The 20,401-nt window shown below is 44.9% G+C and overlaps 1 protein-coding gene across 1 annotated transcript; it reads left to right on the top strand.

Annotated features, from left to right (window-relative positions):
- Positions 1-2,419: 2,419 nt before the first annotated feature.
- Positions 2,420-20,099, top strand: AP1S3 (adaptor related protein complex 1 subunit sigma 3). Its single transcript, XM_055817105.1, has 5 exons — positions 2,420-2,552; positions 16,066-16,244; positions 17,419-17,527; positions 18,493-18,630; positions 19,615-20,099. Exons 1-5 carry the CDS (start codon positions 2,442-2,444, stop codon positions 19,648-19,650), a joined length of 573 nt encoding a protein of 190 aa, XP_055673080.1. The 5' UTR covers positions 2,420-2,441; the 3' UTR covers positions 19,651-20,099.
- The last annotated feature ends 302 nt before the right edge of the window (positions 20,100-20,401 follow it).

The following is a 20,401-nucleotide window of genomic DNA, read 5'->3' as shown; positions in this document are numbered from 1 at the left end:
CTCCTAGTTAGCCAGTCATTAAGTACGCCCTGTCTTTCTGTGCTGGAAAGCATCTAATTTAGGCATGATCCTGTATCTGCAGCCTTGTTTCTGTTGGGCAGCAAAATTCTCTCTGCTAACCTGTAAGATTGGCATGTTGATGTGTTGATGTTGGCCACTACTATTAATGTACGCTGTATGCATGATGTGTTTGCTGCTGCTTATTTTTCTGATGTACTTGCAAAACCACAAAAGCAGCAAGCTAGTTCCCTTGCATTCATGTGTCTAAGTAAGTAAAGTCTTTGCATAGAAAAGATTATTGGGAGACTGTTGTTAAGCAAAAAAATATTACTGTTCATCACTGGAGTAAATTACATAGCAAGGTAAAATGTAGGCCAGAGTTGTTTTCACAGGTGAGGGGAATGTTCATTCCTTAATTTTGAATTCATTTTGGAGACGGAAGAGTTGAAACGTTGATGCCCTACATCTGCAGTACGTCTGCACTGTGGTGTTTGCATATTTGGCAAATCCAGTTCCCAGCGTTCAGAGGCATGGCTTTCCCAGTGCTGCGGTGGTATCTGTGGAAATCCCCCATTCACCAACAGTGAGGAACATTTGGGGTTCAAGCGCGCAGCCAGCTCTTGTTGCTCTGCATAGGCCAGGGTAGGGTAGAGCTGGGGGCTCCAAAGGACAGGAGCGTTGGCTGTGGTTGTGGGGGAGCCAGATGTTTACCTCCTGGGGAAGGCAGCATGGGTGCTGTGGCACTTCATTTGGCCTGTTTACTCATCCCAGCCGTCTTTCAGAGAATCTAGCAAAAGGGTTTGGTCTATTTTAACAGATGCTGATAGCAGTAAGCATGTATTTAGCAGGCACACCGAAGGCAAGGTAGTGCCCCAGCAAAACCAGTGGGGCCTGTCTTGGAAGCATGGCGTGGTGAGTGCTGCACCACAGCTGTGCAGTAAAGGGTGAGTGTGTCCATGCAGTCTGTAGATAGCACTGCTTTATGGGTCTGGGATATGTGCTCAGGATGCGACAGAGGCTGGAGGCAAGTGAGCAGATGAACTATCAGTGAGATCTGTAGGCAGCTGGGACTCTTCTTGTGTTGTGCACTCCAGAAGTGAAACCAGGGCACTCGGCAGCTGGCAGTGTCGCAGCACAGCATGCATCATGCTGCTTGAGAGGATGGGGTTGGAACATACAGAAACCAGAACTGAGCAAGCAGCAGCGAAAGGCGCTATGAACACTGTGCTTGTGTAGACCAAATCGAAGCTTATGGAGGGCAGAGAGGAGTAGGGTCATGTGTGCTTAGGGAAATGTGGAAATCACCTCCACACTGTTAAATGAGTGTAAGGAGCACACCCCTCCATATGCTCTCTGCCCTTGCAAACAAGATTTTCCAGCTGTGAGTGGATTTCAGCCCAGCTGCCCTCTCAGCCATGCATGCAGGATTGCTTTTGAGTGAGGGACCTCTCCTTTGCTGAAGCCAGAGGCTGAAGAGGGGTTCCACCTGTGTCAGCCATTGACATCACTGTGTCCCCTGGAGTCCCTGAGCTCATTCAGATTTTGCGTTCTCACTGATGGCTCTGATGCATCTAGCACTGCACATGGGAGCAGGGCACAGCTCTGCCCAGGGCAGGTGGGAACCATATCCTGAATCCAGAGAGCAGCGCTTTGGGCTAGGTGATGCTGTGTGCTGCAGAACGGCTCTCCTTTAGACTACAAACATGGCACTTAAACATCCTAAGTTGTCTTGTTTTGTGCTCGTGTGGTAGTTTGCATCTGAATCAGACTCCTGGTAGGAGCTTGAGAAGCCTTAGGCCTGGATTTAGAGCTTTAGATTCAAGTGATGAGCCTGTGGATGTCGCACATGATTTAGGCACCAGCTGCTTATCGGCAGATCCCTGCCGGAGGTTACAGGGATTCGCTGCTCTACCGGCGGCGCTGCTCGTGTCTTGCTCCCCCAGAAAGCACAGCTTAGCAAAGCCCAGCCGTCTGCGGTGGTTAGGGCGAGTTTCATTGTGGTGGAGGTGGGTGCCGAGCCGTCGCGGCTGTGCCGGCAGCGTGGCCTCATGCCGGGAACGCTCGGCAGGGCTGAGGCGAGCCGCTGCGGGAAACCGGCAGCGTTGTTGTTAAACTGGGGTCCCGCTGCGGGGAGCAGGGCGGGCCCACAGCCCGGGGGCACCCCGTGTGCCGGCAGGGGCCGCCTGCCCTCCCACATGCCGGGGCCTGGGGGGAGCTGTGTGCGGTCCCGGCCGAACCCCGGCCCGCTGCCCGCGCCCTGCCTCCCTCCGCCGGCGGCACAGCGGGGCCGCCTCGCGCCCGCCGTGCGGGGCCGCCCGCCCGCTCCCGTAGCGGGCGCTGCCGCCGGGCCGGGCCGGCCCCCCCGTGCCCTCCCCGGGAGCCGCGGCCCGGCGGGGGAGGCGGCCCGGGAGGGCCCTTTCGGGGCATTGTGGGAAGGCGCGATGCGGCCGGGCCTCACCTGGCGCGGGGCGGGGAGGGAGGCAGGGCGGGAGGGAGGCGGCCGGCAGCCACCCGGGCCGGGCCGGCTCCCAGCGTGCCGCCGCCGCACCATGGTAAGTGTGCCGGGGCCGGGCGGCTGCTGCCGACCCCTGCCCGGGTGCCGCAGCCCCGCTCGGCGGGCGCTCTCTGCGCTTCCCCCGCCGGGGCTGGCTGGAGGCAGGGCGGAGCGGGGCTGCCCCCGTTGCCCTCGGTCCGGCGGGGCCCGCGTTCCTGCACCCGCCGCGGCCGGGGGAGACCCTGCGCGGGGCCGGCTCGGCGCCCAGGGGCCAGCCCCATGGTGGGGCCGGGCGCTGTGGGGCCGCGCCGCTGCCCCGGGCTCCGGGCCGCCGTGCCTGCGGCAGGGCGCATCCCGGGACGGGGCGCCAGCGGCCGGCTTGTGTTTGGGGGAAAGAAACTTGGATTTCAGTGAAAAATCATCCTGCTGGAATAATCTGAGTTGGCTCTTAACAGAGGTACAACGTGTTGTGCAGGACGTGCGTGCCAGCCTGCCTGCTGGGGCCGCAGCGCACCGGCCGGGGGGCTTGGGGCGAGGGTTGCACCTTTGCAGGAATGAAAGTTCTGGTCCTTCCTTGTCTGTCTTCTGGCCCCGGGGTGAGCTGGGGTCACGCCGACAGCCGTTTGTAGCCAACCAGGAAAACAAGGCTGTTAAGAGAGCTTTCCTGCAGCCTTCCTGTAACTTGAGGAGCCGGGGTGCAGATCAGCTCAGCTCCAGAGCCTGGAGAAAGATCAGGTGTGGCTTTGTGTGGATCTCTTGTCCTTTGTCTGGCTCTTCTGTCAGAGCGAGGTGGTGTCAGGCAGTGGGTTTTCTTGTGATGGGCACATTGGGAAGAGCTTTTTCCTACCTGTATTCCCTGGTGCCAGGTAAGTGGGCGCAGCGTCCAGCGGTGCCTTTGCTCAGCTACCTGGTCTCATGGGGGTCAGAGGAGCTTTGTGCTGCCTTTCCATCAAGTGACGTGTCCGAGAGACCCGCTGGGTCTGCTTCAGTTCCTTGTACGTTTTCTGTTGGCAGCCACGTGTGTGACCTGGCTCCATGGCTGGGCAGAGGCAGCAGCAGCAGCTTGGAAGGGGGCAGCAGCCCTCCAGGTGTAAGGGCTGACAGGCAGGATCCTGTCGTTTCAGCTCTCCAGTGCTGTGCTTGGTGGTGGTTTGCTGGGATCAGAAAAGGTTGCCATGGTTATTCTCGTTTGTTAAGCGTGATGACCAATATCCTCAGAATAATGGCTAGATTTTCCCTGAGGAGGACTGTGGGCTGTCAAGCAGTAAGGTGGTCAGTGATGCCTCTTAATTGAGAAACCATCTTACTGCCTGATAATTCAGACTTGGGGCAGGTTCTGCGAGCGTGCCCTGAGCTGCTGTCTTGCACAGTTTGCCTACTGTGTGCATCCGTGATACCAGTTACTGTCAGTGCAGCTGAACAGAAGTCAAAGTCTCGACTCCTTCATCGGAGGCCAAGCTTTGTTGTTTGTCTCTATCCTCAAAGGCAGAGCTATGTTGTTGTTTTTCAGTGGCTTAGCCAGAATGCTAAATATGTGTTAGTCTAGTGTATTTAGAAAGGTGACCTGTCATTACGTTTGCAAATAGAAATGTATAGTACTGAATTTACAGATGGCAATGCAGTCTGCACACCTTAAGTCCCCATATAGATATAATCTTTACGGCTACACCCCGAGACTGGCCCTACATAGTCACTTCCCTCGGGTAAAGCTTGTGTAAACAACCAGAGTTCCTATTTTGCCCTTGAAGATCAGTAAATACAGGAGCAGATTTCAGGGAAGCTGATCTCAGAACTCTCCCTGATACATGCGCTCCATAAATGCTAGTTTTCAAAGCACTCATGATGGTCCCGGGGGAGCGCTGCTTATTGACAATTTGGAGACGATCTACTGTATTGATGGTTATAATTTTATAGGGTGAGTGTGCATTCTTACAGTTAATAATTTTATTAACCAGTGCTGTTGAAAGGGTGCTTTTGTCAGGGTACTCTTTTGGTTAAAATTACTGTGTCTGTCATCCAGTCTCTGTGAAGGAATTGTTTACGCTAAGTTACGTGTCAAGAAATAAGGGTTACTGGATGACAAACCAAGAATAAGCCTTACTCAGGCTCATGAGCGAAGAACTTTCAACAGGTCATTTAAACTCTTCGTAGATCCACTCCTCTAGCTTGGAATGACACAGTTGTGCTTGCCACCTTTTTTCTGTATTTTAAGATCTGAATGGAAGGTACTTGTGCAGATGGTACTGTATCTTAGCCAGTGGGTTGTTTTGATTGCTTGCTGTATTGCAGATTTCCAAGGAAGTTTCAGGAAAGAGTCTATTTAGCAAAGCTAACTTCACATCCTGATGAGAAAGACAGCTTTTCTGCCTGGCTGCTGCTTTGTGACATGTTAAAAAAAAAAAAAAAAAAAAAAAAGACTTTTTAGAAAAGAGACTAAATTCTGCTCCCTGACACATATATGGGTGCAGCAGAGAAACACGTCCTGAAGGATTGCTGTCTCAACAAAATCGAAGAGCGGAGAGAGAGCACATAGGAGAAAACTCTTTCCCCAAAGACACATGTTGCTTTAGTCTTTCGTGCCTGTGTTGCAACACCTTGATCTTACTGCCACCTCAGTGTTACCAGTGCAGAACTGGTGCTTGCGTAGTAAAGGGTCTGCTTCCCTCCTACCTGTGCTGCTTTTCAGTACACCGAGAAAAATTAGTACCTGTGAGCGTGATCTGAAACCCTGGAAGAAGATCAAAAGAATCCCATTGACACAGGGGCTCTAAAAATGTACTTGGCCTGAATAGAAAAGGAGTTGGCAAGCACTGTTTCCACTTAGCGAGACATTTGATACCAGTCACTGATCTAGAAGCTTGGGTGGAAATACTAGTTGAAGCGACTGCAGCTACTGACACCTGCCCGGTGTTTTGAAATGAACTCTCAGCTATTCTGAATCACTAACAGTCTCAGTGTCCGTAATTGTTAAATTAGACACAGATCTGCAAAATGTTTTCAGTGCTGCACGGAACTTACTGTCTACAGGTTAAAGAATTAACTGCTTTTTTCCACTCTGTAATACAGCTGTGTATTGGTCTAGCAAAGACAATGAACCTTGCCTCTAGGCATTTACCTCTGAAAGACAAGAAGGGCGCAGATTAGAATAGATGAGGGAGGGAGAGAAAATTACAAATGGATGATTCTTGTTGTTTTAGGCAGTGTTCTACATGAAAAAGAAAAGTCCGTGTGGTATTTCTTTGTTTATCTTGTAGTGAACTATTACTGTGGGAGTAGATAATGGTAATGCAATGGCATCCTATTTAGAAGATTCTGAGTAGACAGACTTTTCAGCTTGGAAAGAGATGACTGCAGGGGAGGTGATAGAAATGCGTGAAATCATGAATGCTACAAAGAATGGTTGCTGCAAGAAGAGTCAGGATACATCCTGTGAAATTTTTAGGCACTAAATGTAAAGAAAACAAAAGGGAATGCTTTTTCACACAGTGTAGATGAAGGTTTTTAATCTACTGCCAAGGGTGTTGTGGGTGTCCTAGTGGTTTGGCATTTCTTAGAGAATGGGTCCATAGGTGCGTTGTCTGGATCCTGATTCTGGCCCTGAATCTTTAAACCTGTGATTCCTGGAGACAGGACTACCAGAATGGTTTTACACATGCCCTGTTACTTGTGCTGTCCCCTTCTGGAAGCTGCTCAGATCAGAGTACTGCTCAGGAGGTGATCCATCATCTGGCATTCAGTTACTCCCTGCCATTCAGTTGGACTTTTTAATACCGTTTTGTGGGATTTGCTAGGAAAAATGTTTTTTTGGGGTTCTTCTCAGGAAGTCTATAATCTCTGACTGTCGATGTGATCCTCTTCCAGTTTTGCATGTCTGTCTCAAGTACTCACTGTCATGAGTCACTGTTGTACTAGAGACCGCGCTGGACTGCCTGGCTGTGCAGTCATTGCGATGCACACTTTACTGTCTCTGGGTAATATGCTCATTTCTGGAAAGCGGAAGAAATGATAGATCATCTGATGATTCTTTGCTTAAGTCATTTTATATATTTTCACTCACAAATAAGAAAACTGTAGGCTTGTCTCAGAGCCAGGCATTACTGGGATGTGAAGTGCCTGGAGGGCTTTGGAGAAAGCCATGGCATCTGAGGTAGGCAAATGGAGGGAGAGAGCTAGAGGAGTAATGGGCAGCGGTGGCTATGAGGAGGCAAGAAAATGCTGCCAAGCATGTGAGCCATGTAAAATGTTTGCTGCTTTTCTTTAATTACTTCAAAATCCCGTGCTTTATAAACCATCCTGTAGATCTTCTGCCTTCTGAAGGCATCAGTTATGTGCAAGGGACAAAACAGTGAAAGTATTGAGGAAACTGATGGGTCAGAGAGGGCAGGTAGAGCTGCTCCTCCCCAAAGTACTTATAAGATTTATGCTTTGGCATATACATCAGGCATTTATGTGAGCCAGTAGCAGTCTTTCCAGTGATGCCTAAATTAAAACCGTACTGCTCCTGTAAAAAGAATTCTTTCTGTATCACATATGTACAACTGCTAATTACCATCCCTGCCCATTCATTTCCCTTTCATTTCCCTACTGTCCTATTTCTAAAGGCTGTCACATGCATTTCCTTGGCTTCTTTGGGTATCTGCTTTCTTGAGGGGCCAACTCTGGGCCTTTGTGTTTTATAGATGTTGCAGTTTAGAGAGGTGCAGGGTCCAGTCATGCTCAAATGGTGTTTTATTTGCAAGTAGGAATATAGCATGCAGAGTCACCGGGGTAGGACGGGAAAAGAAAATTTACATTTGTGTGGTTTAAGGCAAGCTTGACGTGCCTTTCTTGCCAGACATGTCTTTCTGGCCTAGTATGTCCTGGATTTATGTTTCTTAATATGACAGATATAACCCTAGGTACTCCATGCACCAGTCTTTTTTTTTTTTTTTTTCTTCTCTAACTTGCAGAATTTGTGAGGATGTCCATTTGCTATTCTCTGTGTAGACCTGAGAAGGGAAGAGAGGGCATTAAAATCCCTCTTCACCAGCCGGTAAATGCCTGTTGCTGCCTTGCTGCTTGAGCTTGACGGTGGTTTTTGCTCAGACACTTGCAGTTCTCGATGGCCCATTAACCAGTGCAGGAACCCCTGTATGATGATCATGTCCCTCTGCCTAGTTCCCTGAGGCAAGCGATAGACACATAGTGCAAAAGAATGAGAAAAAAAATCATTTTTGTTTGAAGAAAATGCAGAAATTTACCAGTTTGTGCCTTTTGTCTTGCAACATTGCATGCTGGAAGGAGAACATGTGAAGTGTTGGGTGGGTGTCTGCCCGTCTGCTCTGAGCTCTGGAAAAGCCATGGGAATGGCTACATGGCTGCGTTAAACTCACAACTCAACAGCCACCAGGCTCAGGAGACGGGGATGGGGAAGGAACAGGACCTAAAGCATTTCCTTTCCTCTGAGTCTCATGACAAGACCCAATGTATAGCAGAATTAATTTTTCATACACTTTGTCATTCTGGAGGCTAAATTTTGGGCCAACATAAAGCATTTTGTGAGATCCTGTGCTCTGGCCCTTTCTTCTGTAAACAGCAGTTGCTTCTTTAGGTTAAGTCCATGTCAGTTCTTTACCTTAATGAAAAAAAAAAATGCCATTTTAAAAGGGAAAACCAAGAGTTTATTGAAAGTGCCTAAGTGGAACGCTGCAGTGTTTCAAAAGAATTACTCCAGTGCGCTTTCAGAGTCATTCACGAATGTCATCCTAACTCATGTGAATCTTTGGTCCTTTCAGAGCTTGAGTTTTCCTTGAGTGTCTATGTTGGGAGCTGGAGGAATGGGTGTGAGACTGCTGCAGACCTGCAGTGTTCCTGTGCCGCCAGACATGGCCTTCCCAGGGCTGAAGCACTATGTCAGCTGGCTGAGGCCCCAGGGAAACGCATCACCTTCTCGTGTGCCTGCCCTGGCCCAGAGCAAAGCTCTTTAACTTTGCTCCCTGAAAGCTCAGGGGCAAGGGAAGGGCATCACGGTGCCTTCACATAGCAGGGCTTTGCAAATACCTGATAAGACAAATGGGAAATTAAAATAAAAGAGGCTGCACCTTTTGCTAGAGTCTATTGGGCTAGATTTTAGCTCTGTTTCTTCACCGGCTGTCCAAGTAGCAGGCTGGGAAAACAGCTTCTTGTGACTGTAAAATACACTGGGGCTATAGCGAATTAGAGGTAGTTCTTGGCAGCTTGTTCAGCCTCTCCCCTGGTCTCCTCCTGCTAATAGTAACCTAATGAAGATTTCCACTGCCTCCCAAAAGCGTATAAACAAATAAAAACACCTCTGAGAACACAGGAGGTAGAAGGATGTGATTACCTGGTTAATAATTGTTCTGAATGTCTTCAAATTGTGCTGCTTTCTGTAAGGTCAGCCAGCTGGTGTCCCTGCAGCTGTCTGTCCCTGGAGCCAAGGCTGAGGATGTGAGTGCTGTCTCTCTGGTTCACGCAGCTGCAGTGTGGTCACTGGCCTGCTCTCCACTGGTGAAGTTTGGGGAAGGTTTTGTGCAAACTCCCTGCCTGGACCTGTTCTTGCTTATTGCCTAGAAACTGGGGTAATTCCACTTTGTGGGAATAAAAAAAATCACGGATTTAAGAAAACTGAGACGAATTATCCTCTGTAAAAACTGGATGTCGCTGCCTGCATCTACATCTTAGGAGCTCTGTTGGAAAGCTGTGCTGTCTGTCCTCTTTGGAGAGGTGCTGGAAACCCAGCTTCGCCATTGGTGGGATGCCCAGCAGCCTGCGAGGAGGAGACCCAAGCATGCCTGTACTGTAGGGAGGTGGTTGTTGAAGGAATTTTGCTGGGTTATGAGAAATGAGCCAAGGTCAGGAGGACTAGACCTGCTAGAGGCAGTGATAAACAGGAACAGAGCTGGAGGGAGCTTGCGGGGGCCTGAGCATTGTTTTCTCATCCTTAGGTAGGGATCAGGAGCAGGGAGCTTCAAGATGGTTTTGATTCAGAACTTGAGATCAGCTGTAGTGTTTTGATTATAGTTTTGTTTAACTCAAGTGAGGCTCTCAAGAAGGTTGTTGCCTGGATCAATATTATATGGTGTAAATATCCTTTAAATACTAGAATGCTGGTCAATTTAAAATCTTCAGTAATAAGATAAGGGCAGTTTCTGCATCACGAAAAGCATAAAATCAATGTGTAACTATAGTCACGTGTGCCTGTAATGATCTGGCACAGCTTTTATTGCATGGACTTTGGATGTATTGTTTAGGGGAAATTGTTCAGAAATGTTCCTAATGGAGATTAAGTGAGACAGAATTCTGTGCCAGTTGGGCAGCTACTTTGGTATTTTTGTGTTGCAGGTTTTTCATTTATTTTCTTTTTTTCTTATTTGCTTGAATCATACGGACTGAATATGCATTTGAATTTTTAAAGCTGAGATTCTACGGTATTTAACAAATACCTGTCAGCTTCTGCGTGGCTGTGAATAACAGACTAACAGAGTAAACAAGGAAGGCAATATTTTCAATAAAGTAGCCTGTTCTGGATTTTACATAATTGCTTTAAAAGTCCCTAAAATCCCAGAGTGTATGTATTAAAGGTCAGTAGCCAGATGGGGACTCCGTGCAGCAGCAGAATACCGAAATACTTCAGTGTGTTGTTATTCTGGCTTTTCCTGATGTAGCTAGATTGTTAATACATTAGGTCAGTAGTTGTCCATTCAGTATGTCCTTCTCATTTCGCCTTAAACACCTGGCATTCCAAGCCATCTGTGTGTTCACAGTATAGCTATTCTTTTTTTTTTTTTTAAAAAAAAAGTCAGTATTTACTTTCCTCCCTTAAAAAAAACCACTAAACAAAGCAAACACTGAAATGAATTTTTTTTATTCTTCAAATGTTTTGGAGAAAAAAACCTCTTCGGATAATTTGGATGCTCATACTTTTTAAAAGAAACAATTTCATGAAGGTAGGTTTGTTCATTTTCAGATGTAATGTGAAATAAATACTAATAAAAAAACTCTGGACACCTGTCGATGTTGGGAAATACATTCTTTCATTTGGAGGAAAGAATGAAAAATAGTAAAAGATAAGCAGAATATGAACTCGACTAAAACAGTGCCAGAAGATCAAGCAGACTTCAAGGGAGTCAGAATAAGTGAAAAGAACTTTATGAAAAAAGTTGCTTCCTCTCCACTAAGTACAGCCAGTCAGGCTGGTTTTCCCCAGGTTTCTGTCGGCAGCTGTTGGCATGCCATCAGCCAAAGGTGTGGCTTTTGTTGTCCCACTTCCCTTTTTATGTGGTCCATCAGTTTTTCTTTATTAGTATGTCATACGTTGCCTGTTCCCCTACTGGCAGCAGCAGGCTTAAAAAGAAAGCTTTTAAAGAAAACCTAAGTTTCCAAGTTCTGCCAAGCTGTCTGTTTCAGGATAGTAATTCCTAATTGCAAATTTTAGTTAACTTATGAATTTCAGGAATCTTTCTCTTTTATAAAGGTGACTTTGATTTGGGAGGGATTTAACTGAATTCCAAAAGGTTACAACTGGAGCAGAGTCTAATCCCAATGCTGCTGGAGTGACAGAGCTGCCTAGCCAAGCAAATCCTTGCCCAAACCAAGCACCCAGGAAAAGAGAAGGATTCTTTTTTTTCAGTCTTCCAGCTGCCATCTCTTCTGCCATCCCTCCCCGTAGGCTCCTTGGAGTCCTCCTGTTTCCCTGTCCTCTCCCATGGAGGGACCTGGAGCAGCCAGATGCCACAGAACAGGTTATGCAGGTTGAATTACAGGAGGAGGAGAAGCAGCATTTCCAGTGCTCATTCCTCTCACAGCCGGGTGAATTAGAGCCTTGCTGCGTTGACCCCTGGAGTTCCCCTCACAGGAAGAAGTGTGGCATCTTTTACATGTTTATGTCATTGGACAGTAAACTGGAGAAATGACTCTGGGAGTCAGGAAAGCTGCTTTGCCTACCCACGTGGCAGTCTTTTTTGATATCCTTACAGGTGGTTTGTTCTGTATGTATATGTTAAAGTCTGGGGCCCTTTAGGCAGTTGTACTAAATGTTGGAGTTCAGATAAAGTTTTAAAACCTCTGTAAAAGCAACAAATGAGCGCAGTTCAAAACCAGTGAGCCAACTGTAAAGCGTTTGATTGGTCTGGAGTGCGAAATGGCTGCACACTGGGGAAGGCTGCACGAAGGGGACCTCTGGTCTTGGCAGGGAGCAGTCTAGGAGACAGGCTTAGGTGAGCTACTTCTCAGACCATGGCAGCCCATTAGCAAAAGGAGAGAAAGGTCTCCCAAGGAAGGTGGGGAAAAAAAAGTATCAATTGTGCATTTTACATACATCTTTTATATTTGCTTTTTATGAACATGTAAACCTTCTGTATTTTGCATTTTCAGTGTGTGGTCTATTTACTGCTAAATTATTTCATATGAAAGTTTTTTGTAGCCCTGAAACTAAGGGGGGTGGTTGTTAACACTGGTGCAGTTTTGTAGATCTGGATGAAACAAAAGGCCTTCTAAGTTTCTGACCTGTTACACAACTTACAGCTGCAGTTGATTCAGAAATGCATGAGGAGGGGATAGAATTCAGGTTTAGAAGTCCGGTTTAAATGCTTGATTTAAAAAAACAACTATTTTTCCAACTAGGAAATTATGGCTTACAAATACAAAATGCAGTCATTTAGGCTACTTACTGACGTTTGTGGAGATAATTTTGCATAGTGCTGTAGGTGGTTGGGTCTGATTCAGTAAAACAGGCTAATAAAATTACACTCGGCTCCCAGACCAAAGCTTGTCTCCTACAGACTCCTCATGTGAAGGCAGCCGATGCTCTCATAGGAACGGCACTCCTCATCCCGACCCACTCAGGCTTGGACCTAAATATTCCCACTGGCATCGCCCCTGGGTCTGGTGATTGTTAGTCACAGCCAGCACACCCTAGAATGGAAGCAAAAGAAATCAAGCACTCTGCTTCAAAGGTATTTTGCTTGAAGCAAGTCATTTGCCTTTGTTTTCCTCTGGAATTAGAACTTTTAAAGATGAGTAAAACCTAAAACCAGGATAATCTACCTCTGTTCGTAGTTTGGCTGCTGAAAACTAACCAAAAATTCCTTAATCAACATCCATCTCACCGTTAGCACTATAGGAAAGCAAATAGGTTTTCCCAGTCAAGGAACAAATGAGCTATTAATTTGTGTTTGTGCAGTTCTTCAACATTTCCAGGTTTATTGATGCGTCGGCATCTTTCCAGTGAGCTGTAACAAGGGAGCTGGGGCAGTGGGGAATGTGGTGTGTCGCACTGTGTCTGTGTGGCTGGGCAGAGCGATGCTGAACTGCCTGAAACAATGTCTGTCTATAGCAATGAGATGCTCACACAGGAATTAAGCCATTTAACCTCTTGAGAATGTAACAACATTTACCTCTTAGAGAGTTTCCCAAATTGAATGGAATTTAGGAAAAGGAAGAAGAGTCAAAAGAGAAAAAAAGCCCACCGTATTTTCTAAGTATCTGCAGCTTTCTAGTGCGTTATTTTGTTACAGGAGCTCTGAGCTGGCCGGTAATACATACCTAGGCTTCAGGGCACATTATTTTACTGCAGACTGTAAAATTAGAAATGGGCTACGGTAGAAGCTCTTACCTGTTTTCTAGCTGTATATATTTCTATAATAGTAAAATCGCCTTATGAGGTATGCAGTTATATTCTGTATGTGAAGCAACGTGGGATAGGAGACCCAAAAGTGGGATTTTTGAAACTTGTGTACAAATCTTGATGCGTTTAAAAGTGTGTTAATGGGTATTTTCTGATTGCAAAGAATGTTCCTTCTGCTCATGAAAGGGGTGGTGAAACATCAACTGCATCGTTACAAGAAACAGTGGAGTTTTCAAAGCAATTTTAAATGGAGAGCAGCCAGCTTTCCTATGGGTGAAGCATAACACCCTGAAGTAAACTAATCAGCAGAAAATGGTGATAATATTCACAGTAATTCCCTGGCTTGCTGGTATTTAACCTTTTAGAGGCGTAAGGCTGCTCTCCTGCACATACATGGATTACTTGCAGGCACTCAGAGTTAAGGTCTGTTGGGTCCAACAGCTGAACCCAAACCAGAACACCCCTTCATTGTCTTCCCCTATTGAAGCACGGCAGGCAAACACATTTCTTCCTGAGGATCTCTCAAACTGCACGACCTTGTTATGCTGACCATGCTGCCAGCTTTTGAAAGGAATTCATTGACTAATTCCCTGCATTGTCAATCAAATCTAATCACCCTTTCCTATCTGATCCACCATATTTCTAGAAATTTGTTTATCAAATAGCTGCTACCTGTGCCTCGTTACTTTTAAATGGACACCCACTGACCTTCTGCTCTTGTGTGCAGGACCTATGCCCTGCTTTTCAAAATACACTCACCTTTACAAAGGCTTTGGAGTTAATGAGCTGTGCAGCATGCAAAGTAGTCTTTCATTCATTCATTCAGCTCCTCTCAGCGGACGAAGTGTATGGACACTAAGTACTGTCCCTTCATCTACTGGGCCGGGGTAACCCTGACAGCTGGAATGTTGTCAAAACCCAGTTGGTCATATGAACAGAGAAAGGCAAGAGCATGGTGCTTTGATCTTCACTGTAATCAGGCCATGTGTACTGCTGGCAGCATAATTTTTATTTAGCAAGCTCATCTGGAGAGTATTATAGGACTCAATACAAGGCAGCTACAAAATCCTTGTAATTTTATCAAGCACATTAGACTAATGATGGCAAGAGCCATATTTCCACCAGTAGATCCTGCCACAGGCACATATGAATAAAACAGTCCACGTTTCCTTAAAATGATCCCACATTTAAAGTCTTTCTCAGTATAGTCAGAACTCTTATCTCTGGATTACTCAATAACTATGTGACTTAAGAGCTAGAGCGTGGCTCTGAATTATGAATGATTGCTTTGTTTAAAATCGGTAGCTTTTCTTTTTTTTCTTTTATGTAGAAGCTTCCCTGGTATACTCCTCTGCTTGGACTTTACCAGAGCGTAGAATGATTTTTGTCTTTATAGAAACCTGCATTTTAATCTTGATAGTAATAGTGAACGTTAACTTTAATCCTTACTGGGGAGATGGAGCAATGGGGAAGTAAAGGTGCAGCAATAAGCTGGAGTAGAAAAGAGGGAGAAGGGATTAGGGTGTAGACTGGGAAACTATAGGGAAGGGTAAGGCTAGGCGAATGGGAATGGGATGTGTCAAGGGACCTGCCAGCTCTTCTGTTGGGGGGCTCGCAAGGACTGGGAACAAATGAGGAAAATGAGCTGTGCTTCTCCCTGGTCCACCCAGCATCAGAGGAAGCCTTGCCTCTGCTTGGGCAGGTGGTGGTGTGCCTGTCATGGTGACATGGCCGTGACTACGGTTAGACATCCTTCCTGCAGGTCCCTGGCCTTCAGGCATTGCTACTGGTGAGAAAAGCGATGGGGATGCCTGTCAGGAACAGGGCAGTTCACAGTGTCTTCAGCCACTGGAAGCATCTCTATCCCTGCTAGGTTTTGGTTTGTGGGTTTTTTTCCATTTGACAGATGGTGTCCCATTGAGATGGATGTCATCCTCAAATAGATTTCCTGCATTCTTAAAGCCATTGCCATGCTATGGGTAGATGGCTTACTGTAGCTTACTGTAGCTTACTGTAGCTTACTGTAGCTTACTGTAGCTTAAAGACTTAGTATGGTCATTTATTTTAATCTGCTAATAAAAGCATTTGTATAAATGTGAATTGATACTTTTCTTCCAAAAGCCAACTGGCATTTGAAAGTGACCACTTCTGTATTTCAATAATACTGCTAACGCTAAGCATGAAAAAATCATGGGCCAAACTGTGGAAAATTATGACTAGACTTAAATTTGAAATTTTAGAACAGTGTACATATTATGCTTTATTTAATGTAACATACTTGGTCACTGAGGTCTGTCCTTTGTCATCATAGTCATCTGTGTTTCATAATCTGGTGATTTCTTTAGTAAAACTAGTCAAGCTCCCTTTCCAAAGCAGTTGCTTTCTTCTGCTCCTTATAGCCTCTTCTAGGAATGTGCTGCTTTGTTTGTGACCTGAGATTGATCAATACCAAAATTAGTGATTACTATCTAGGTATTCGTGTTTCTGGTCTTGTGCCACACTGCATTCTTGGTCTCCCTAGCCCCTAGCCTTGTTGTGTATAAGTCTTTATTCCCTTCACTAAGGTGTCTAATCTTGCTGGAGGAGGCTCTTCTCACAACTGCAAAGTGGTGATGCTCCTCCTGTTCCCCATGGAAGTGGTAGAGTAGGAAGCAAAGCTGCTGTTTGCACGAGGTGAGGAAGGAGGTGGGGAAGGTCGGGTGGAAGAGGGTGCGAAGGGGAGAGGTCTCACAGAGAGGAGAGAGCTGCCTGGGGAAGAAACAGGAGAGAAGAGGGATCTCTGCTGCCCCGCTCAGCCTCCCCCAGACCTCACTGACGCCACGTCCAGACATCATGTCAGGGCTGGAGATGCCTTCGCTAGGATTTCACAGAGTTCCGGCGTGGGGCAGAGGAATGCTCTTCTCTGGCTGTGGCCCCAGTGTTAACCATGTTGCTTTGTTTACTCTAGATACACTTTATACTGCTGTTCAGTCGGCAGGGGAAGTTAAGGCTTCAGAAATGGTATACGACGCTACCTGATAAAGAGAAGAAAAAGATCATTCGAGAAATTGTTCAGATTATTTTGTCTCGCAATCAAAAAACATGTAGTTTTGTTGACTGGAAAGACCTCAAGCTTGTTTACAAAAGGTGTGAGTAATTTTGTGAGAACGTATGATTACTATTCATATAAATAACGTGCCAGAAGAGGGAAAATAAAGGCTTTCTTCAAGAAAAGCAGCAAACAAAACCTTAAGTGCTAGACTAAGCTAGTCAGAGCCTGCCATCAGTGATCTGTGTATACCAGCACAGTGTCCCCAGATAAATCGGCAGGGTAAATTGTGGGGTGCAAAATACTTGTACAATCAGTTAAAGGAGAGAAATGGGAGTAACATAATAAGTATTGGTGCTTGAAATTCTGTGAGAAGGCTTTAGGCTTCACTGCTCCTTCTAATTCCCCAAGGTAGCCTGCTGAGATGCATGCTGAGCTTTATCAGGCTCTTCAGGAGGCTGCAGGAGCTATTCTGAGGCACTTTCAACATTTTGTCAAATTTTGTCTGAAATATATGTTCCTCTGGAAAGTGTTAATTTACACTTCCTTTTCCAAACCGATCACTGGACCCCAGTTACAGGATGCTTAGCATTAACTGCCTGTTCATTCATGTAAAGTTGGAGCAAACAAAAGTAGCGTTAAGGTATAGCACGCTGTACAAATTAAGCGGCATCTCCCATTTAGCAAAAATGGTGCTCCATGCTGTGAAGCGATGGATATAAACATCTGATCAGATGCTGTGACAAGTTGGGCTTCCAGCCACAGCACCAGAGAGCTGAGGTAGATCGTTACTCCCATCTTGGGTTGATTTAAACATAAAGTTTTGCTGCAAGTTAGTTGTGAAGATTGCTTGGTCTAAGCAGTTTCATGCTTTCAGGCCCTATGTAAAACACTGTCAGTTACTTGATAGCCAGCAGGATTGCTGGGATGTAACTCCTTCCACCTTGGTTTTTGCCTTTATTTTTTAATAAAGAGCAGTAACTCATTAATTAACCCCACTTACTGTAGTGCTGTTGCAGCAGCTGAGGGAGACCTTAGAGTACTGCTGATTTACTGGGTTTTTTTTAAGACCGGTGTTGGAGGTATCCCACTTTGCCAAGGGTGGAGTTTGTTTTTCTAACTAAATTAAGAATTTGTTTAAATTATCTGATCTTTTTAAGCGTTCTCTGGGACATTGTAAGAATGAAAGAAAATGATTATTTTAGAGACCAGATAGACATTAACTGTCATTTGCATAGCTGTTCACTCATGGTTTTGCCTTTGTTTCCCTAGGTATGCTAGTTTATATTTCTGTTGTGCAATAGAAGACCAAGACAATGAGCTCCTGACACTAGAGGTCGTTCATCGATACGTAGAGCTTCTGGACAGATACTTTGGAAACGTAGGTTTCACTTTCTCCCCTGAACTCCATTCCTGGCTGTCTGATAAACCGTTGTCTGAAGGTGTTTTGCTTCATGTTTCCATCTGCACTGCTTAACTTGTAGACTCTCTTAATCCAGAGCGAAATGAATTATTAGAATATTTTATAAAATAGAGCTGAAACTATCATAAGGTATTTTTTTTTATCCTTTCCCCCCTCCCAATTTAATCTCGGTGCTTGGTATGTCTGTCTTGGAATAGAATTTGAGGGGAAAGCTTGAGGAAAATTACTTTAAAAAACCCTGGGTGAGTGTACTCTGATTCTCTCTCCTGACATCTTCAGATATGCTCATTTTGTTTGTTTCACAATATTGTGTAACAATTAAGGGCATATGAAGAGGAAAAAGATAAAGTGGGTGGTTTTTTTAAAGCAAAGACCTGAAGAAGGTCCAAATAAGTCTTTTCAGTAAGTCTTAGAAGACTGCAGGAGACCCATCTTTTCTATGAACATTTTTGAAATTGTTCCCACTACCTTAATACATTTCTTATGTAAATCACTGTGCCGTTTGTACCACCTCAAAACAAAAAAGTGGTCCGTGACTGTAAGATCACTAGGGCAGGGATTTTGTCTTGCTCTGTGAAGCTGCATGAACATGTGTAACCCATATTACAAGTGCTATGTAAGACCTATTACAAGGTTAGTGGGCTAGGAAGTCAGCTTTGTTCTCAGAAAACTACTATGAATGTAATATATTGTATAAAATATAGTAAGTGGAATATCTTTGCTGTAAGTATAGGCTATATATGTGAAGAGAATACATGCAGAAGCTGCAATATTACAGAATATGCAGTATCTTTCTTTACCCTGCTACTTGCCACAAGAGTGGATATGTTGAATAAGTTTGATCATCTTACAACTTTTGGCCTAGTAGTGCTTATAATGCTGTAAAAATTATTTAAATGTGGGGTGTCCTTTTGTTCTGGCAGGTGTGCGAGCTGGATATTATCTTTAATTTTGAAAAAGCTTATTTTATTCTTGATGAGTTTGTAATCGGTGGAGAAGTTCAAGAAACTTCAAAGAGGTCTGCAGTGAAAGCCATAGAAGACTCTGACATGTTGCAGGAGGTAAGGCAGAGGAAAACAAAAGGCAAACCCCTGATCTTCCTCCGCCTTCTTTCATCTTCCTTGTTTGACAGGAGCTTAAAATACAGCTAAGCACTTCTGGTATTTAATTATCCAAATGTGTCTTACGTCCAGTTTCAATAGGTACAACAGTGCAGTCAAGGTAGCAGTTATATAAGCTTTCAATTCAACCCTCTTGCATCTTGCGGAATTGTCTGGAGGCTCTTTATATAATGCTCTCTTGCAGTTTAACTGCTAGAATTTCTTGGATATTATATTAAGAAATAGTTTAAGATGTATCTAAGATATTTATATAATATGAGAACATAATCTAAGGTTATATTTCATTTATACGTACATATATATGGATACAGAAGAATCTCTTCTGTTTCACTAATACATTGGAAACAGATGACCTACTGTTAACACTTAACATGGGCAAAAGTTCTTGCTGGCAAACGAGTTTCATTCATAACACCTTCGTAGTCTTTCTGCAGGGCACAGATATGTAACTTTATTCAGAACCCTGCAGGAATTCTCTTGTTGTAACTTGTAATGTAACTTGTACCATTGAGCCAGGAGTGGCAAAAGCAGCTGAATGTGATGGATTTACTTCATTTTTTCCTGGGTAGCGAAGGACCCATTTTAATGCTGGAAGAAAAGCATGCTGGTAGAAGTAACTAGGGGCACGCTATGTCAGTCCAACAGTTTTTCACAGTGGTCTGGCATTTGCACGTGAAACTACACCAGCTTTGTACAACGGCCAGCTGGATGTGATGAGTTTGGCCACAACCGTGATGCCACGATTAGAAGAGCAGATTCTAAAATGCTCTGAAAGGTTTTTAAAGCAGAGTTATTTCTACCTTTTAGTTAATTAATTCCATGCAAAATTACAACTGTCTTCAGAGAGGACGAGAGGATTTGTTTGAATATTACTGTACTGCTTATAATGCATCAAGTTTTTGTTTTGTTTTGTTTTTCCCCCAGACAGTGGAAGAGTACATGAACAAGCCTGCATTTTAATGTTAAAACTACCTGGAGAGAGAACTGCTGTATGCACCTCTAAAATGCACTTCCTGAAATTGCTTCCCAATGTGCCAGATCCTCAGAGAAATACCAAAACCCAATAACTGAAGGGGTTTGTTTGTATAATGGTGAAGATGAAGGTCAGCTAATGTAGCAGAGGGTTTAACAATTCTGCACTTGTGTTACTCTACAGATGAGTTTCTCAGAGTTGTTACTACCCTTCGTCTAGTTTCTCTTCTCCTAGCTGGGCTAAACACTTGTTTTGTACCATGTCTTTTAGCTTCAGGTTTTGTCATCATAAACTGTTACTGACAGTACTTCGAAGAGCTATTTTTACTAGTTTTGGTCTACTGCTGACCGTATGACTCTACTTTTGTACAAATGTCCATTATTTTGAATGTAATGATTATTCTGCTCTAATAATAATTTTTTTTCTAAAAGCCAAATGGTTGTGGACCCTGATTTCGCAAGCTTGTTTCGAAAATGTAAGCCACCTAGTATAAGGAGAAAGACACTTCTTTTTGGACCAGCCTCTTTCTTTCTCTATCTTCCTTCTATTTTCTGTTGTAGTCTGGTAGCAGGACTGCTCCAACTGCTACTAGACTGCACTTCGCACCTTAGGAAGACTGTTGGCTCAAGATGCTTCTGCCAGGTTTAGTGTATTCTTTTTGCTGCTGCATGCGGGTGGCCTGTTTCTGTCTTTCTTCTCATTTTGCTGTCCCCTTCCCAGATCCCCTGGACCTGGACA

Source organism: Falco peregrinus, chromosome 12 (genome assembly GCF_023634155.1).
Source record: "Falco peregrinus isolate bFalPer1 chromosome 12, bFalPer1.pri, whole genome shotgun sequence".
NCBI lineage: Eukaryota > Metazoa > Chordata > Aves > Falconiformes > Falconidae > Falco > Falco peregrinus.
Note: the sequence above shows the minus strand (reverse complement) of the source record. Positions and strands in the feature narration are given on the sequence as shown.

What these genes read in the sequence shown, in the direction of transcription:
- AP1S3 (XM_055817105.1), top strand. Translation starts at nt 2,442, where the DNA reads ATGCGGCCGGGCCTCACCTGGCGCGGGGCGGGGAGGGAGGCAGGGCGG. An exon ending in CGTGCCGCCGCCGCACCATG is followed by an intron (nt 2,553 to 16,065) that starts GTAAGTGTGCCG and finishes TGTTTACTCTAG; the next exon opens with ATACACTTTATACTGCTGTT. An exon ending in CTCAAGCTTGTTTACAAAAG is followed by an intron (nt 16,245 to 17,418) that starts GTGTGAGTAATT and finishes TTGTTTCCCTAG; the next exon opens with GTATGCTAGTTTATATTTCT.